General features: G+C 42.2%; 1 protein-coding gene across 2 annotated transcripts in view; it reads right to left on the minus strand.

Annotated features, from left to right (window-relative positions):
• Positions 1–8868: 8868 nt before the first annotated feature.
• The window catches only part of LOC145355981 (ras-related protein Rab-35), a 48933-nt gene continuing 37731 nt past the window's right edge, over positions 8869–20070 (minus strand). Inside the window, exons 4-6 of one of the 2 annotated variants that reach the window (XM_080208520.1) lie at positions 17227–17351; positions 10957–11081; positions 8869–10851 (exon numbers count right to left, since the gene is read on the minus strand). In XM_080208520.1, the coding sequence (XP_080064646.1) occupies positions 10723–10851; positions 10957–11081; positions 17227–17351 (379 nt within the window). In that variant the 3' untranslated portion in view covers positions 8869–10722. The remainder of the gene's footprint in view (positions 10852–10956; positions 11082–17226; positions 17352–20070) is intronic. The other variant, XM_080208521.1, reaches the window with a different exon arrangement.

Genomic DNA, 20070 nt, shown 5'->3' on the forward strand with positions numbered 1-20070 from the left:
AACAAGGGCAGAGCAATTAAACAAATATCTTAGTTAATGGAGGAAGATGCAAAGAACTTCGCAGAAATGCTAAAAGAACCCAAAGTCGAGTGAAAAGCAGGAATTGAAGGAAATTACTAGAAAAATACTGGGGAGATAAATGGGACTGAAAGCCAATAAATTCCCAGGGTACTAAATGAGGTGGCCATGGGAATGGTGGATACATTTTTGGAAGATGACAAACACTCTATAATGTTGGAACATTCCTGGCAGATTCAGGGGTGGCAAATGTAACCCCACTATTTAAAAGAGAGAAAACACAGTTACAGACCGATTACCCTAACATCAACGGTGGGGAAATACTAGAGTCAATAATACAGGACATTTAGAAATTAAACAGGATTAGACAAAAATCGTGAATTTATGAAAGGGAAATTGTGTCTGACAAATCTACTGGAGTTTTTTTTGAGGGTGTAAACAGGAGGGTAGATAAGGGTGAACCAGTGGATACGATGCATTTGTATTTTCAGAAAACTTTTGCTAAAGTCCCATAGAAGTGTCCCAAATTAAAGCATGTGGGATTCAGAATTAGCTAGCGGACAGGAAACAGAGCAGGAATGAACAGATCTTTTTTGAAGAGGCAGGCTGTGGCCAGTGAGGTCCCACAGGGATCAGTGCTTGTGCCCCAGCTATTCACAACATACAATGATTTGGATGGAGTTTCCAAAGTTTTCCAAGTATTTCCAAGTTTGCTGATGATACAAAACTTGGTGGGTAGGTAAATGGTGAGGAGAATGTTAAGAGGTTCAAAGTGATTTAGACAAGTTGAGTGATTGGGTAAATAGGTGGCTGATGCCATATACTGTGGATAAACATGAAGTTAGCCACTTTGAATAGAGGATTAGAATGGCAGGAAATTTAAATGGTGATGGATTGGGAAATGTTGATGTACAAGGGGTGCTGGGTGTCCTTGTACAACAGTCATTGAAAGCATAGTTAGGAATGCAAATGACATGTTGGCCTTCATTGCAAGAGGGCTTGAGTATAGGAGCATGGACTTCTTACTACAGGTGTACAAGGCCTTGGTGAGATCACATCTGGAGTATGGTGTAGTTTTGAACTCTGTCTGAGAAGATTCTCTGCACTCCCTCTGGCAAGTGTAAATTCACCAGGTTCCTGGATGGCAGGATGTTGTACAAGGAAAGATTGGGTAGACTGGGCCTATGTGCATTGAAATTTAGAAAAATGAGGGGGGGATTTAATTCAAATGTGCAAAATTATGACAGGGTGGACAGACTGGGTGCAGGGGTATTATTTCCTCTGGCTGGAGGGTTTGGAACAAGGAGTCAAAGTCTCAGGATACAAGGGAGGCCATTTGGGACCATGAGGAGAAATGTCTACACTCGAGAGGAATCTCTGAAATTCTCTACCACAGTAGGTTGCAGTAGTTAGTAAATATATTTGGAGCAAAAAGAGATTGGGAGAATAGTAAAGATGTCAAGGGTCTGCAGAGGGACTGGGACTATGACGTGGAAAGAGGATCAGCCATGAATGACAGAACAGACTCGAAGTGCTGAATAGCCTACTGCCATGACAGAATGACAGAAAAGTCAGGTGAATATACAAAAGATACAGCAACATGCACACGAGTACATGCAGGTTAAATAAATTAGTATTTTGTGCAGCAATGATTTAAGTCTTCACATGCACATTTAAAAACAAAAAAAAAAGCACACCTGAGACAAGAATGCAAGAACCAGACAGTAGACAAGAGATGCATACCAGGACTGATCTGTGTCTTCTTTTGGGCCATGGAAAGGTCCTGACTACACTAAGGGAAAGGCTGTGATTTATTGGTTTACAGGTCTAGAATATTTGTTGGTTTGAGCTAGAGCAAGCAATGGACGATCCAGTCTGACGCAGACTGGGCCTTCATTTCCAGGTTGGAAATAGAAACTTACAGGGCAGCACGGTAGCACAGTGATTAGCACTGCTGCCTCAGCACCAGGGACCCAGGTTCAATTCCAGCCTTGGGTCACTGTGCAGTTTTCATGTTCGTTCTGTGTCTGCATGGGTTTCATCTGGATGCTCCTGTTTCCTCCCACTTTCCAAAGATGTGCAGGTTAGGTTGATTGGCCATGTTGAATTGACCCTAATGTCAGAGTTAGCAGGATAAATAATATGGGGTTACAGGAATAGGGCCTGGGTGGGATTGTGGACAGTGCAGACTTGATGGGCCAAGTGGCCTCCTTCTGCACTGTAGGATTCTAATGTTTTTTTTCCCTTAATTCATTTGTGGGACATGGGTGTCACCGGCCGGCCAACATTTATTGCCCATTCCTGGTTGCCCTTGAACTAAGTGGCTTGCTGGGTCATTTCAGAGGGTAGTTGAGAGTCAACCACATTGCTGGAGTCACATGTAGGCCACACCAGTTAAGGATGGTACATTTCCTCCCCTAAAAGGACATTAGTGGACCATTCTATGATGTCTCATGCAATTTCCAGCTATTGACATCTTATTAAGGGTTGCTTAAGCCATCGAGTATTGAAAGGTCAAGAATGATACAGCAAGTGTTTTTGGGTCACTTACAGAAATGATTTTCCTGCTAGTGATCCTTAATGCCAAAATCCTTAATTTCCCCCCACTCCATTTTCCTTTGTCTAACTGTGCAATTTTGGTGTCCTTATCTGAGGAAAGATGTCCTTGCTATAGAGGTAGTACAGCAAAAGTTTACTAGGCTGATTCTTGGGATGGCAGGTCTGTCCTATGAGGAGAGGCTAAATTGATTAGGATTATTTTCAATCAAGTCTAGAAGAGTGCAAGGGGATCTCATAGAAACTTATACAATTCTAACAGGATTAGATAGGGTAGATTCAGAAAGAATGTTCCTGATGGTGGAGGAGTCCAGAACGAGGGGTTCAATTTGAGGACAAGGGGGTAAACCATTTAGGACTGAGGTGAGGAGAAATTTCTTCATCCAGAGGATGGTGAATGTGTTGGATTCACTATCACTTGATAACAAGACATTGTCAGATTTCAAGGAGGAATTAAGTATTACCGTTGGGGCTGAAGGGATCGGGGGCGGGGTGGAGGGGAAAGAGGGGCCAGCAGGATCAGGATATTGAATATGATCAGCCGTGATCAAAACGAATGGCAGAACAGGTTCAAAAAAAAAAAGGGCCAAATAGCCTACTCTTGCTTCTATTTTCTATATTTCTATCAAAAGGAGCTCTCTGAACAGAGGTGTCCACCTGTGGGGGATGCCAGGCGCGGCTGATTGCCCAAGTGTTCTGTGCCATCCTACTGTCAACTGCACCCACCTGCAGCTTGCCATGAGGGTTCATGTGGCCCACGTTTTCCAAAGTAGTGTTGGGGAGAGGAGGGGGATTTGTCTCCTCTTCAAAGAGGCTGTATATAATACAGCAGCATGAAAAGTATGGCAAGCTGTCATTGGGCACATCAACTTGAGCAGGTAGGATTGCCAAAGAAAGATACATCAACTCATTCTGTAAAGGCTAGAGATTGAACTTTGCACACATTCGTGGTCAATGGTTCTCTAACATTCAAAGTGTAATGAACAGCCCAAGCTTTTAAAAGGCCCTGCATACCCAACTGCAATATTTCACCTCGCCACTAAATGAGCTTACAAATTCAACATGGAAACCACACCTATCCTATATAGTTAAACCAATAAAACAGAGCTACAACCTGCTGGAGCTCCTGGGAAACCTCAGTCTAGCCTTGCTGAGGTTAGTGGAAGCACTTGCTTTCAACCTCTGATTTGTGAGCTTGCATCAATACCAATCTTATACGCACTGCTTTTAGGAGATTTAATCAACTAATGGATGGTTCCTTGATCTTGATAGAGGTAAAGGGTTATGACAAATGTTATACCCCCATGTAGGACAATATTGGGTGAGAGCCAACAAGATACCAGCCATTTCTACCAGGTCCTTACATACACCTATCAGGTAATATTGCACCTCAGAGTCCAGCTGAGCAGAAAGAGAAAGCTTTGCCATTTGCTGCAGGGACACAACATGGACACGTGGCCTAGTTGGTGAATACAGGGATGGCAATGGTTCAATAGGCTTCCCTTCCTTGTAAGCACACTGCAGGGGCTGATTCATCAGAATGGCACAGTGGGATGGCAAAGAGGGCCAAATACATCATTCATCACAGCAGTTAAAATAGGGGACTAGGTTGCTCTGACACTTAAGACTGTACACGTGTCTGCATTCACTGCTAATTCAATCCAGGCAAAAATATTTCCAATAGGGCGTGCAAGATTATGAGGGACATGGACAGAGCGGATAAGGTGCAGCTGTTCCCCTTAGGTTCGAGATGAGGGGCAAAAAGTTTTATGGGGGGGGGGGGGGGGGGGGGAGAATGAATGTAAAAACTTTTTTGACCCAGAGGATGGTGGTGGTCTGGAGTGTGCTGCCTATGAAGGGCGGTAGAGGCAGGCTGCCTCACATCCTTCAAAAAATATCTGGATGAGCACTTGGCTCATCATAACTTTCAGGGTTATGGACCAAGTGCTGGCACATGGGATTAAGTGGGAGTTCAGGTGTTTCTACTGTGGCAGTGTGGACTCAAAATGGGCTGAAGGATTTCTTCTACACTATAACGATTCCATGAGACAACCTGAGGCTCTTCAAAAGGTTCGCAGAATTTGTGTGCGACTCCCTTTTAAATGGCCCATTCTACTGGCTTTCAAATTTCTGGAGCGCAAATTGGACACAGTGCAAAATTATGAAATTGAAATTGAGAGAAATGTCTATGACGGGCAAGATTCGCACGAATTCTAAACTTTCAGATTTGATTAACAATTGTCCTTGCCTCCATACATGCAGCTGAAGTATGTAGATCAGGTCCATTCATACTTAGAAAGTACATGTACAACAGTACTATAACCTACTTCACACAGGCTCATCAAGACAAGACACCTTTAAATAAAGCTAAGATGGACTAGTTGTTGATCATACAGCTACATGAGCTGATGGCATCCCATACAATCACTCAGCACATATACAAATGAAAGGCACAAATACACAGATAACACATGAATTCAGATCATTTACAACTGTGTGCGTGCAAACGCAATGAAAACCTGCGGTGCGTATACAAGATGCATTGCCAAAAGGAATCAAATACAAGATGCACAGGAAAGGTGCACATACACAGCTCTACATAATGAATGGCTGTCAGGATTGGGTGTACACATACAGAATTGTACAAAGTTTTTCAAGTCAAACTGTGAGCTTGACTTGCATGCACAATCTCTTGTCAATAGCCAAAAAAGGTACACCAACAGCTGTCTATTGCAGCACTTGTATAAAGTCAGGAGTTTCACAGCACAATGGCCCTTCAGCCCATTGTGTCAAGCAGCTATCCCAATCACATTTTCCAGTGCTTGATCTGTAACAGTGTGCGCTATGGTGTTTAAAGTGCTCATCTAAATGTTTCTTAAATGCTAAGAGGTTCCCGCCTCTGCCTCTCTGCAGCGAATTCCAGATTCCTACCACCCTCTGGTGGAAAAGGTTTTTCCTCAAATCCCCTCCATCTCCCAATCCTTACCTTAAATCTATGTCCCCTCTACAAAAGGGGAAGTTTATTCCTACCTACCTTAGCTACATCCCCCATAATTTTGTGCAGCTCAATGAGGTTCCCCCCTCAGTCTTCTCTGTTCTAAGGAAAACAACCTTCAGCCGAACCAGCTTCTTTGTAGGTGAAACACTTCAGCCCAGGCACCATCCTGGTGAATCTCCTCTGCACCCTCTTTAGTGCAATCACATCCTCCCTATGGTGTGACAACCAGAACTGCGCACAGTACTCTAACTGTAGCCTAACCAGTGTTTTATACAGTTCCATCATAACCTCCCTGTTGTATTCTATGCCTCAGTTAATAAAGTTAATTATCCCAAATGCCTTCTTAACCATCTTATCTATCTGTCCTGCTGCCTTCAGGATCACACAAGATCCCTCTGGTCCTCTGTACTTCCTAGCACCTTACTGTTCATTCTGTATTCCCTTGCTTTGTTAGTCTTCCCAAAAAGGAATCACCTCACATTTCAGGGTTAAATTCTGTTTGTCACTGCACTGCCCATCTATATCATCCTGTAAATCGAACGCTTTCCTCCTATTTACCAAATGACCAATTTTTGTGCAAGACCCATAAACAACAGAGACCTGAATACAAGAAGCACAGTGAAATCCTTACATAACGTGGAGGCTTTGTGTGCTGTGGCTAAAAATACACAAATACTTAAACTTCACTAAAATAGCACAACTTTTACACAAGACAAATAACTCGACATACTTGCCTGGTGTATTGACAGGAAATATACAAAGCAACAAACTGAGAAAAACAAACTTAAGATTTCATAACTGAAAGATGTGCATGAGACACAAAGAAATAAAAGCTGCAATACGGTGGGGGTAAAAAATGGCCCAAAATGTATGCGGGCACTTGCATATGTACATATTTGTTACATCTATATCAAACGTCAAAACTTAACCATAGCACACTTACATCAGATACAGGAACAGTCCGTAGCACCCTGTTAATTCCAGACAGCCCCATCAGCAAGCCAGCCATTTGCCATCACCACAGACATCAAAGGACATTGCTTAAACAGTCAAAGTCCATTTTGGGCAGATCACCCCCCTCCCCCCACTGGTTTAATGTATATTAGTTTTTAATAAAATGTTGAGAATGAGATTTTCAGACCAACTGTCTTCAGCAGAATACTTTCCTTTTTGATACAGCTCTTACTAAATGTCAATTTCTGAAAGAAGAGTTACTAATTCAGGAAATTGTAGCACCTTTCGGGTCAAAGTTGCTTACACGAGTCATGATGCTCTCTGCCAACCTACAGTGCTTGGTGATGTTCATTACTTAAGAGCTGCGGAACTGACACTCATCTTAAAGTCTATCAAACGTTCCATTCATTATGCGTAACAGACAATTGCATTTGCACTTGACAGTGGGGACTTGAGGATTTACATTTCTCCTTCAAACGTCAGTGGTAATAAATTCCAAAGTGCAACTAATGTCTGTCCACAACATGGAAGGCCACAAATATCCTGTGGAACACAACCCATCATGGGAAGTGCAGAAATGACATACAGACTCTTAAGGATGCATATACATGAACGGCACATAATATGCTTAGAAAGGAACTGCAGACAGCAATGACAAAAGTAAAAAACATTGGCACATGCACAGTTGAGCTGAGTGCAAACTTCTCCAACACATACAAAGCACAAATATGCAGGAATTCCAAGGAAGCTCAAAACAAACAATACTCACAAGCAAGTGCAACCAGTAGCAGACAGAAACAACATGCAGGAGACAACGATCCTCCCAAATTTTCATTGTTGCACGATGCTGGTTTATGTCAATGTGCTAGTAACTTATTGTGCAGCCCAGTATGGGTAGTATCTTAAAAGTGGGCATCATGCCAACAGCTTGTGCAGTACTATTAGGATTGCTTCATGTGTTCAGCTTCAAGAAATCACCAAAACAAGGTAGGTTTGCACACAAGCCATTGACACAATAGATCTTTGCGAGCACAAAGAAATATCAATAAAAAAATCTTCAGTTAACAAGGTTTTCACAGAGAATGGAAACTGCACATACACAGATGTGTACAAACTCATGCAGAAGTTAGGCATATTCAAAATGCAAACAAGAACTGGGTATGTATGCAGAGATATAAATGTACACAAATTATGCAAATGAGCTGAATATGAAGTGCAAGAACACATTTAAAATTCAGATCACATACAATTCTTGCATAGGCAAGATATTGACAAAAAACAGGCAGATACACAATGCAAATACACATGCAAGAGTGTGTGTATTAGCCATCACAAGACATGAAGGCACACATAGTACGATCTTCACGTACAGCAAAGGAGGTGGCCACTTGGCCTATAATTCCTGTGCCAGCGCTTTGAAAGAGCAATCCAATTCATTCCACTCTACTACTGTTTCTCCCATAGCCCTGCAAATCATTCCCCATCAAGTATTTATTTAATTCTGTTTTTGTAGTTGTTGAATCTGCTGCCACCACCCTTTTCCATAATGCGTTCTCCAGCATAACGGTGGCAATTTATTTTTCCTTCTTTCTATCAATTGCTCTGTGCCGAGCGGTTATTCCACCCGTTTGCCACAGAAAACAATTTTCCCTTATTCACTGTCAAAATCCTTCATGATTTAGACCCTATCAAATTTCCCATTCACTTCTTCGCTCGTAGGAAAGGCCATCCCAGACGAGCCACACATCCAAATCTTTCATTCTAGTAAATCTCTGCAACTTCTCAAAGACTTGGACACCCTTCCTAAAAAGTGTGGTGCCCAGAGTTGGGGAGTATAATAGAGATTCACATGTGCACAGACATTTGAAGTAACAGGGACACTTGTGCATATATCTGCTCCCAAGACAAGTCACCATAAAAAAAAATGTACATGCAAGTTTGACACTCAAAAAAACATCTGGCATATACCCATACCTGAGCGTGACAGATTAAAAAAAAGTGTCTTGAGTAGATGGAAGATACACATGAAGAAAGTGTGTACAGAGGGGTGAGCATGCCTTACCTGAGGTGGTACATCAGGGATACATGGGAAACAGATGACATTGCAGCCTGTACCACATTTTGCAATAATTTCTGATTTAATACATAATTGTCATTACGAACAGTTGCATAACCAATTGCCACAAGATTTCAGATATTTTAAGATACACCTTTGAACAGAAGGGATTCCACAATATTACAGCTTGCAAAGTAGGCCTTCTCTTTTGATGTAACGTCCACCTTGTACACAAATAAAGAACATATTTTCTTTAAAAGTCAGTAAATGGTAACCCTTAAAATAATTGTTATTTAAGTTACTTTTATTCAACATCCCATTAAAAAATATTGGCATCCATAATTCCCAAATCAAGTACTTGCATGGTTAGATACACAGTTCTTACCCAGGGTAGAATTCCCAGTGCAGTGACCAATGAGGCTTCACTCTCCCACCAGGTGACCCTTTCATTCCCCACAACTCCATGGCACTAAAAACTCTTTTGTGACGATCAGCACTCAATTTTGAGCAGTTTTATGCTGCAGATTCCATCCAGCCAAATTGCGCTTGGAGTTGTTACAACCAATGACAGTCCACTTCCTCAAAAGAATTGGCTATATTTCTGCACAGATCAAGTGATGTTTCACTGGCATAGACTTTTTTGGGGAGGGGTTGGTGGGTTTGCATGTTTTATTTTTAAAAAGGTGTAGGATGTTAGTGCTGGGGGAAGGACACTTCCATTTCAGGCACCCTGTGTCAACAACGCGCTGGTTGGGTATACTAAGGTTCGACACAAAGTCAAGCTCTTCATATTTCTTCCTCCAGCACTCCCAAGTCAGGGGCGAGTAGAGCAAAACTCCCTCAACTCTGCTTCAATCTCAGCACAGCATCTATATTTCCGACATGATATTTTGCCCATTTTCCAGCCATCTTGTGGCTTCTCAGGCTGTAGCTGCCAAAGTGAAGAAGTGGGGCTTTCCCATTAGAAACTGACTAAAAAATCATTATGTGCAAGGCCCCTCATAACAGACTTTGATTTCACCCATGTGGCCAAGATAGAGGCTCGGGTCCTTTCCCCACGTACAAGCTGGACTTACTTTTAGCCCCGACCATTTTAAAATGCAACAGCCCCACCCAATAAAAGGTGCACTTTTGCACATTTTTCGTGTTTTTGTGCTGTGGGACACGAGTTTTGTGCTCTTTGCAGTGAGACCCCATCATTAATCATCACTTGCCTTCCACACTGAAGGTTTTGAGGCATTAACACACAATCAACAGGCTTATTAAAAACACTGTTCATTCATTCACGTTACTTCACGCTATTTTGTTGAGGGTTTTTTCTCTGTATATTCCCCACCCCCCCAGTACAGTACAAGGCTAATTACCATTCTACAGAAGATAAGCTCGTTAACCAAAGTTTCTGGACCCACTTTTGGTATAAATAGCAGAGTAGTTAATTGATGGTAAAAATTCCAAATCAAAAAAGGGGCTCTTGAACTCTGTTCATAAAAATGCCTAGTCCAATAGCGAGCCCCTGCCCCTTCATCTTAGCTTCCCTCCCCCTCCACCAGTCGCCCCCCCATCCCTCCCCCTGCCAACACAAACTATAAAATCAGGATGTCAAGGGGAATTGAATACAGCAGGAACAGTGCAAAAATGGAGGGAGCGAGTGGCCTTGTGTCAACATTAGTCAGCAGCTTGATTCGAAGAAGTTTGCTTCAAAAAAAAAAGGAAGAAGGTTCATCATTTCTTGGCATCTGAAAGTATTAGGCGAAGCGCTGATGAAAAAGGGAGTGGTGTTAGAAGCTGAAAGGTGTACAATATGTACAGGGTTTTAAAAACCCTCAGGCGAGACAAGTCACTCGTTGATCTTCTCCGTACGTCCATACAAATCAAACTGGAATGAGACGATCTGATCCAATCTTGGCACTGAGCTACATCGGCGCAGTCACTTTCATTTGGGGGGAAAAAAAATTCAGAAGCTGAAATCTGGGAGCAACACCACTGAGCTGGCAAGATCCCACATCTGCTCTCGTACATCATCCTCCCTGGGGGTGGGGGCATGGGGGTGTGGAAAAAAAATGTCCATTTTTGACTTCATGATACACAAGTCCAAGTGAAAGGGACTGTTCATTGCAAAGAAGTCTTTTATTTTCCCTCGTTAGCAACACTTTCTCTTCTTTTTACTATTTTTGGACAGTTTGACGACATCATTCTGCTGCTGTTGCTGCTGTTTGGCTAAGTTTTCTTTCTTGGCCCGCAGAACGAGCTCTGTGATGCAGTTGAACATCTGAAAAGAAACACACAGCGTGAGCTCAATGTCCAGGAGCTGAATATGACAAGATGAAAGGGGTGGCCAACTTGATTGGCTCAGCCCCTGTTCAGATCAGCCTACCTCTTCAACGTTGAGGTTCTCCTTTGCACTGGTTTCGAAAAGCTGAATGCCCATCTGTTCTGCAAATTTCTGTGCGTCATTGGTTTCCACCACTTTACGTGCTGGGTCATCATTCTTGTTGCCAACTGAAAGGGAAGCAAAATCTTGAACATTGCTGAGAAAGGATGCAACACCAACTAAGGTTAAACCGGGAACAGAATAATGAAAAGGGGAACAAGAAACAGGGACAATGGATGGACAGAAAAGCGACGTGGCAGGTTCACTTTGAGATGTGGGAAGGGACAGTGGGTGTGCACACTCTTCTGCTGTTAAAGACGATCACCACAGATACATCGAGGCAGTCCAAATCTGACCCCAGAATCGCGGGCTTGCTCTCAGCTAACAATTCCAGAGGGAAATCTTTGGATCAACATCTCAGAAATCTTCCTCGTCCCCTTCTAGGGCCTGCCCCAGATGTCAATTTGCAGGCTTCTCTGTGGAATTTGCACACTGACACTCCGACAGGACAGTGGCTTTTACAATGAGGAGCAATTCTGAAAGCAGCAATGCATGCTAAGGAATTTATTGCAAGTATCCAAATGAACAGCAAAGAATTGCACCCTGCAATGACACTAAGGAAATATTTCCTAATCCCCCTCAATCTGAGGGTTTTGAATAGTTGAGCTGTCATCATTAGGGAATGAATGACATTACTGTGATTTACTTAACACTTGAGCAGCTTTCAGAACTTTCTGGTGGTTAGACAGCAGGATAAAATATCAGACCCCGAGGTGCTCAGCATCCTCTCCACAGTGATACTGCATTGTATTTTTAAAGGTTCACTTTAGAAATCCTCAATGTTCCTTGAATTTTATACTTGACATGAAGTAATGTGAATAGAGGTGGAAAAAGTTATTTACCCAAGTTTTACTGATACCATGGCAAGCGAAAAAATAACTTTACAAACCATTGCATTGCTATGAGTGGCAACATGATTAAACCCTCACAATGGGAGTGATCTGGTCATGGAGACAGAATGCTTGACACTGACTTATCAAAACAATTCTTCCAATGAGAGCTTTGAGGCTGGGGAGTACTCTCAAGACAATTGTAGGAAACCCTCCAAGGAAACTCTGAAGGCTTCATTTAGGAGTTTGATCGTGGCTTCCAAGTCCTAGGAGAAACTGGCCCTGGACTGCTGCCCAACACAACCAAGTAAAAATGGTGTGGCCTCCTCCAAAAGTAAGAGCACTTCTTTGGGGGAGAGAGAATGCAAATCCCATGGCCAGCAACTCACTCAATGTCCCATTTTTGCAGAATACCCTGGGTTCAGATTGGAGTTAGTAGTCACCTACATACCTCATTGGAACCCTACCAAACAGCCTAGAATAAGGTCACCTTCACCTCAAAAAGGATAAGGAAGACAGAAGATAGATTCTAGAGCTCAGGGGATGATAGACAGATAATTAACTTCTAAATTATTGCTCCACCCTTGACCCTTTTGTCTGCTGAAGGAGGGGATAGGTCTCCACTGTTGGATATGCCAGAAAAATAGCTATTCCCAAAAATACATACAGTGGAATAAATTTTACAGACAGTGCAATCACAATTTGAAAGACAGGATAGGCAATGCTTGCAGTAAGCATGCTGAGGGAATGCCTAGGAATAACTACTGCAAGAACTGTGCTGGTATCAGCCTGTCAACGCTCACCCTGGTGGCAAATGGTTAGTGACCAGGTTTCTGCTTTGACACAGGCTTTGGTCCTTACGTTAGCTGATATGGTCAATGCTTCTCTCTCGAGCACTTTTCTGTTGCCTTCAAATCTGCAATCATCAGTCCCAAAACAAACCTGAACCCCCCCCGCCTTCCCTTCATTTCCAACCCCCCTCAATTTCTTGAAATATGTTGCTCCCTCTCAACTCCATGTCTATCTTCCCCGAAACTCTGCTCAGCTTCCTCCAGATATTTGCTTCTCCAGTGCCAAAACAGCTCTTAAAAATCATAAATGATATTCTATTGTTCACCGTACGGTTACGTAGAATCCCTAGTGCAGAAGAGGCCATTCAACCAGAGTTTGCACTGACACTCACAACACAGCATCTTACCAGGTTCACCCTTCTACTCTGTCCCTGTAGCCCCACACATTTACCACGACTAAGCTACCCAATCGACACTAAGTGGAATTTAGCATGGTCAATCCATCAAACCTGCCCCTCTTTTGGGCTTGTGGTACACTGTCCCACTTTCTCAGCCTCTCTGCCTCCTCTCACATTACTGACCATACAATTCTCCTCTAACGCCTTGCCACTGTCCTCCAGCTGATTAAACTCATCGATGCATTTACAGCCAGAGAAACAACCCAAATGACTTTGCTTCTTCCTCTCACCTCTGCTGTTTCCCCCAAAGGATCTGTCCTGGGATTCTTCATACTTCTATCTACATGTTGCCCCTCAGCAAGATTATACAAAAACACAGCATCAATTCTAATTCCTGACCACTTCACTCAGTCCCTCCACTATTTGATTTGTCACAATGCTCACTGCCATGCAATATTGGATGTGCAAATATTTCCTCCAACTAATTATTGGGAAGAGCAGAGATAGTGTTCCATCTCTACTACAAGCCCTGATCCCGAATCACTGATTCCACTTCTTGCTCTGGAAAGTATCAGAAACTGAAGTAGAGTCTATGTCACCTTGGTATTACACTTGACCAGAGATGAGTTTTTGATCACGTACCTTCGCCATCACTAAGGCTGCCAGTTTCCTATTGTACAACTCTATCCTACCTCAGCTCATCTGCTGCTGAAATCCTCACTGTTGTTTTTGTTGGCCCTAAACTCGATTATTCAAATGTATTCCTTGTTAGCCAGCCTCCCAGCTACCACAAGGTCCTTCAAAACCTGCTCTAATGCCCTTTGACACCCCTGAGCTCACTGATCTACACTGGCTCCCAATTCAACAACACTCCATTTTAAAAAAAAAGATTTCAAACCCCTCTGTGGTCTCATCCCTTCCCTACTTTCATCCACTCCTACAATCTTCCCATTCAAGTCTCTTGCACTCCAATGATGATCACGCTATTATCGGCAGCCATGTCTTTAGCTGCCAAGGCCACCAAGCTCCAGAATTCCCTCCCTAAATCTTCCTACATTTTCTCCTTTCTTTAAGATGCTGTGTAAAATCTAACTCTTTGGCCTAGATTTAAAAAAAATCTATCCCAACATCTCATGTGACTCAAGTGTCAGGTTTTGTTTGACAACCTGCAAAATGCCTCAGGATATTTCAAGGTGCTATATAGATGCAAGTTGTAGTTTGACTATTCTAACCGAAAGTATCACCATTGCCATGAAAAGTATGCTCAATTCTTTCCAGTTACTCATCCCACTTAAAAAGTCACAAAAGGTTTGCTTAGTGCTGTTGATTTTCATTTTGCGTTTAATTTTGATTCTGTGCTGTAATACAAATGGAAGATCAAGTGCTCAAAGTGCATTGGGACGCTGTCAAAGAGGAGATAAGTTGAGTCACAGGAGATTCCAAAGAAAGAAAAAGCAGCCAAAGCTGGTGCTCAGTGCATAACTAAAAATAGAGATTAAACACAGAAAAAAAAAGCCTAGTGATAAACATCAGCCTCCTAACACAATAGAGAGCAAAGCTGAAAACAAAGTAAAGGAAAGAACTGAAAATGAAATAAGAGGATGAAATCAGATCAGTGAATTGGATAACAAGGAACTATTTTTATAAATATTAGTAAAAGGGTAGGTAAAGGAAGTTTGGGGCTTAATAGGAATGAAAAGGGACATGATCCCTTGGAGGCAAAGGGCAGAACTGATGTACTTAAGGCTGAGTTGAGGTCTGCATGATTCTGAATAATATTAAGAGACTGATTCACAAAGTGTTTCCAGTGACAGGTGTCAATAACCATGGACACAGATTTAAAGGAACTGGCAAAAGAACTAGTTGATTTCTGATCTGGAGTCCACTGCCTGCAAGGGTGACGGAAGCAGATTCAACAATTGCTTTCAAAAAGGGAGCTGGATAAATAACAGGAGATGAAACGTTGTCAGGCTGTGGGGAAGCCGAGGAATGGAATGGAAAAGCTCTATCAAAAGAGCCAGCACGTGCGTGATAGGCTCAACAGCTCCTCTGCATGGTATCTTCTACGATTCTACACTTTTATGACGTGCAAACTTCCTTATGGGACCAGGGATAAAGTGATTTTACTTCTGGGTGACAAGGTTCTTTGAACATCTCTTAATTATTACAAAATTGTAAGTGAAAAACAGGAGGGAAAAAGTGAAGGAGAAGCTGATTGGCAAAGTGGACTGGCACACTGACCCTTCGCCTCTCAAACTAAGATCTAGTTTGACTTATAGGTGAAAAAAGTGTTGCATGTTGTGCCCAATCGGTTTTGAGCAATCCAAATACAATACCTCCTGCTATGGGGAAGTCAAATGGAACACAACCTCAGCAACAGCCTACAATTATTGCTTGTAGGTTGTATCCAGAGCACAAGTACAAGAATAGTGAAATATTTCAGTGCTGAACACAAGGAAACCAAAATGTAGGCTCTGTGACTGGACAGTGCTCACAGGTTGGACCCACTTCTCTATGTAATAATCACGTGCTAGTGTGGCTAGAATTTTTTTTTTTTTAAAAAAAGCACTTTAGCCTAATGTTGGGTAAATCCTGAATCAAAACACCGAGATATGTGTCAGGATATGGAGATTGAGATGAATGATATGTATTATTGGGAATGTGGCTTTAAACTTTAGAAATGGCTCCGAGGGTTCAGGGTACAAACATACCCAAGTGACCATGACGACAGAAGCTTCAAAAACCTTCATCCTAATTTATAAAAGCTTCAAAGAACAATAAAAATGCTGTGTAATTTCTCCAGCAATGTTCCCTCTAATTTCCCCTTGCTGTCTGTGATCCTTGGCAGCACTGCATGGTTCCTTTAACACTGCAACCAGCTGGTACATGCTCACATTTTGAAGGGGCCACTGCTCTGACTGGCCCATTTGTCCCTTGCATAGTAAAGTCTACTCTGATACCTAGCTGTGCCCCATGCAGCTTTGAGGGCAAATTGCTCAGAAATGGAGGACGACAAATTAATTGAATGGCACGTAAACAAAATAAAGGAGATAGGTCATCAACTTCAGGAAGCGTAGTGGGAGGGCATGCCTGTCTACCTCAATGGGGTAGAAGTAGAATTGGTCGAGAGCTTCAAGTTTTTAGGTGTCCAGATCAGCAACATGTCCTGGTCTCTCTATGCAGACCGATAGTTAAGAAAGCCCACCAACACCTCTACTTTCTCAGAAGACTAAGAAAATTCAGCATGTCCACTATGACTCTCACCAACTTTTACAGATGCGCAATAGAAAGCACTCTTTCTGGCTGTAATCACAACTTGGCACAGCTCCTACTCTGTTCAAGACTGCATGGAAATTACAAAGGGTCATGGATAAAACCCAGTCCACCACTCAAACCAGCCTCCCACCCATTAACACCGTGCACACTTCCTACTGCCTCGGAAAAGCAGCCAGCATAATTAAGGACCCCTCACACCCCAGATATTCTCTCTTCCAGCTTCTTCTGTCGGGAAAAAGATACAAAAGCCTAAGGACATGTACCAATTGACTCAAGAACAGCTTCTTCCCTGCTGCTGTCAGACTTACCTTGCGTTAAGGTGATCTTTTTCTACACCCTAGCTATGACTATAACACTACATTCTGCACTCTGTTTCCTTCTCTATGAACAGTATGCTTTGACTATTGCGCTCAAGAAACAATTCTTTTCACTGTATACTAATACATGACAATAATAAATCAAAACACATCTGAGGCTGACACAGAATCTTTAGTAACTTGAGGAATTGAGTTTTTCTTCAGAACAGCTAAGTGCTACTATTTTCTAATTTAGTCAACCAAAGGCAAAAATGATATAAACTTTGGTGCCTGTTTCACAGGATGTGAAGAAAAGGATAAGTCAAACTCCCGAAAAATCCTCAACCAGGCCCTCTATTTTAAACATCATCTTCTCTACACCCAAGCTATGATTGTAACACTACATTCTGCACTCTCCCATTTCCTTCTCTATGAACGGTATGCTTTGACTGTATTAAGCGCAAGAAACAAAATACTTTTCAACAGTATACTAATGTGTGATAATAATACATTAAATCACCCTCACTGCAGGTGTGGGAGAAGGAAAATAAAGAGACAGGGAGTGGTAAAATCAGGCAACGTCCAGATGTTACTCTGGGCACAGTGGCAAGTTTATACATACCTAGTATCCGACACACATCATCACAGTTCTGGTTTATTTCATGTAACCACCGCTTCACATTTACAAAGGATTCTGCGCTGGTGACGTCATATACTACTATAACTCCGTGAGTGCCTCTGTAATACCTGCCAAACAAGAAGAGGTACAAGTTACAAGAGACAGATTGCTTTTGATATAGTCAATAACCTATTACACTTTCAGTGGATTGGGGCTGAGGGTCCATGATGCTGACACATGCCCCTATTCCTTACGTTCACACATAGCCAATAAGAAAAAGTAATTTAGGGAATCAAATTTCATCTCTTTTGAACATAAAACCTTTAAAAGCTAACTTCCAATTGAGCACATGCTCAAGATCAACTCGGTGCAGTAGAGAGGGAGCAGTGCAACGTTGGAAGCTCTGTTTTTCAGATGAGATTCTAAAATTTATCCACACAAGTTGATGTAAAATATCCCACGATAATCTTTTGAAGCACAGTTTGGAACACTCCTGATATCCTGGCCAACATCTCCAGCACATTGTAGTTACTACAGTTTGTGGGACTCTGCTGTTCATAAATTGAATGTCTTGTTTACCTCCATTACCTATTGAGACCTCAAAAGTTGCAAAATACAGTTTTTAAAATGCAACTTTACTTTGAATGGTCCAAACTACCAGTATTTTGAATCCAATTTCAAACTCCTTTTACTTGTGTTTCACTTTGCTCTGTTCCTGTAATGTTTCGCTGACTGATTTCTTGATAGGGTCAGTGACAAAGTAAAATAATCCACCATATCTTAACTATTGATGTGCTCATCTTTGGACAATAGCTAATCATAGAATCCCTACAGTGCAGAAAGAGGTGCTATTGAGCCTGCACCGACAATCTGACCCAGGCCTTATGCCCATCACCCGATGTATTTACCCTGCTAACTGCCCTGACATTAAAGGGGCAATTTACAATGTGGGAGGAGACTGGAGCACCTGGAGGAAACCCACACAGACAAAAAGGGAAGGTGGTGCAAATTCCACAGACAGGCCAGAATTGAACCTGGGTCCCTGGCACTGAGGCCTCCGTGCTAACCACTGTGCCATCCCCCAAAGGAAATGTCAGGAGTGGGATTTGAACCCATGACTCTAGAATTCACCAGGCTTGCACAAGGCGAGGAATCACACTCAAGCTTGGCACCTTAAACCAGTTGGCCATCCTGACAACTTGAATTCAAATTTCACTATTTGCTATGCTGGGATTCGAACTACATCCCTAGAGAATCATCTTAGGTCTCTGGACTACTAGTTAAGTATCAATCGTTACATTTAACAGGCAAGAGACAAAAATCTAGCTGAGAATTTCTTTTAATAACTCTGAATTGTGACAATGCATAAGCTTCCCATATCCCACCAATACAAAGAGGAAGGCTCTGCCAATTGGGCAGCAAGTTCACCCTCGACATAGGGTATAGTTACAAAGCGTCATACTCTCTGTAGATTCTTTTAATGTCAATATTTTATTTACAAAATCTACAGATGCTAATTTTCTTTGATTGTGCATACCTGCTTTTCCCATTTTCTGCACACCCATAAAATCTGCACAGCAATAAGACAGTCGCCTAGTAGACAGGAAGCATATCTACAAGGCTTAATATGTAGCACATACACCAGCCTATCAGCATCACTGGAGCACTCAAATGTTCTCAAGCTGATGGCTATTCATATGGGCAAGAGTCAGGGCTCAGGTTTGGCTCATACGAGCTGCACAGGAAGGAAGAGTGTCCTTGAACTGTTTGGTACAACCCCAGCAATAACAGTTACTCAGATGGCATTCTGGCTATATGCACCATGGTAGGTGCTGACTCATGCAGACCAGATGGCTCCAGGTTTGACTTGATCTGTGCTGAGTTAGCTCATCTGCACGGAGGCGGTAGTGGAGAATTTGCAATCTGCACCAAGTCAGTGCCCAAAGCTCAGGGAGGAAAAACAGGATGTTTTGGGGGAAGAGGGGGACCCATCTTAATTCTTGGCTGCTTTCTTTAAAAAAAAAAGGAGAGAGGCCATTTGAACAAATCCCAGAAAAAGAAATAGATTGATGTTAGTATGCTGCTGGAACAAACCCCAAGAAATTGTAACAAACTGTTCAGCAAGTTTTACTGGGATCTGAGAAGAATTGTCAGCTACAAAACCCACAACAAATTGAGGAAGGGAATGCCTCTTCGCCACAGTTTAACTATGTAATGATGAGTCACAGAGGCAGCTGACTCCCTCACTGAATCTGGGGAAAGAGGGTCTCGTGTTGTTTTCAGCCCCTCAAGCCTTCTCCACTGTTCAAAATTACATCTTACTCCTGAGTCGCAATTCCATTTATCCGACTTTGCCCCATACCACCGATAACCTCACCAAACATAAAATGTTACTTAAATTCATGTTTAACCTTCAGTATCTACCACTTCAAGCAAGTGAGCTCTAAATTTTCACCTCACTTTTTCCATACAAAGTGTTGCCAGATTTCATTCTTGATTAGCCTGGCTCCAATTTTAACATTGCATCCCCTTACCCTGGGCTCTTCCACAGGAGGAGATGGGAATTCAATTGCTCTTTTTGTACCCAGCCCCTCTCATTTGAGGCAGTTCAGTTAAAACTGTACCAAAACTGGTTGAGAAACCTAAAGCAGAAACCACTCCAACAGTTCAACATGATATCTGGAAACAGCTGTACCTGCATTTGTATTAAATATCGACAGGGTACTGTTTTTGAATTCAGCAATAACGGATGTAATTTTAAGACATTTAGAATACACTTATCATCAAAAGTATATCAACATAGAAGTAAAGTTTATTTATTAGTCACAAGTTGGTTTACCTGAACAC

This window comes from Carcharhinus amblyrhynchos, chromosome 20 (assembly GCF_965287045.1).
Source record: "Carcharhinus amblyrhynchos chromosome 20, sCarAmb.v2.hapA, whole genome shotgun sequence".
In the NCBI taxonomy this organism is placed as follows: Eukaryota; Metazoa; Chordata; class Chondrichthyes; order Carcharhiniformes; family Carcharhinidae; genus Carcharhinus; species Carcharhinus amblyrhynchos.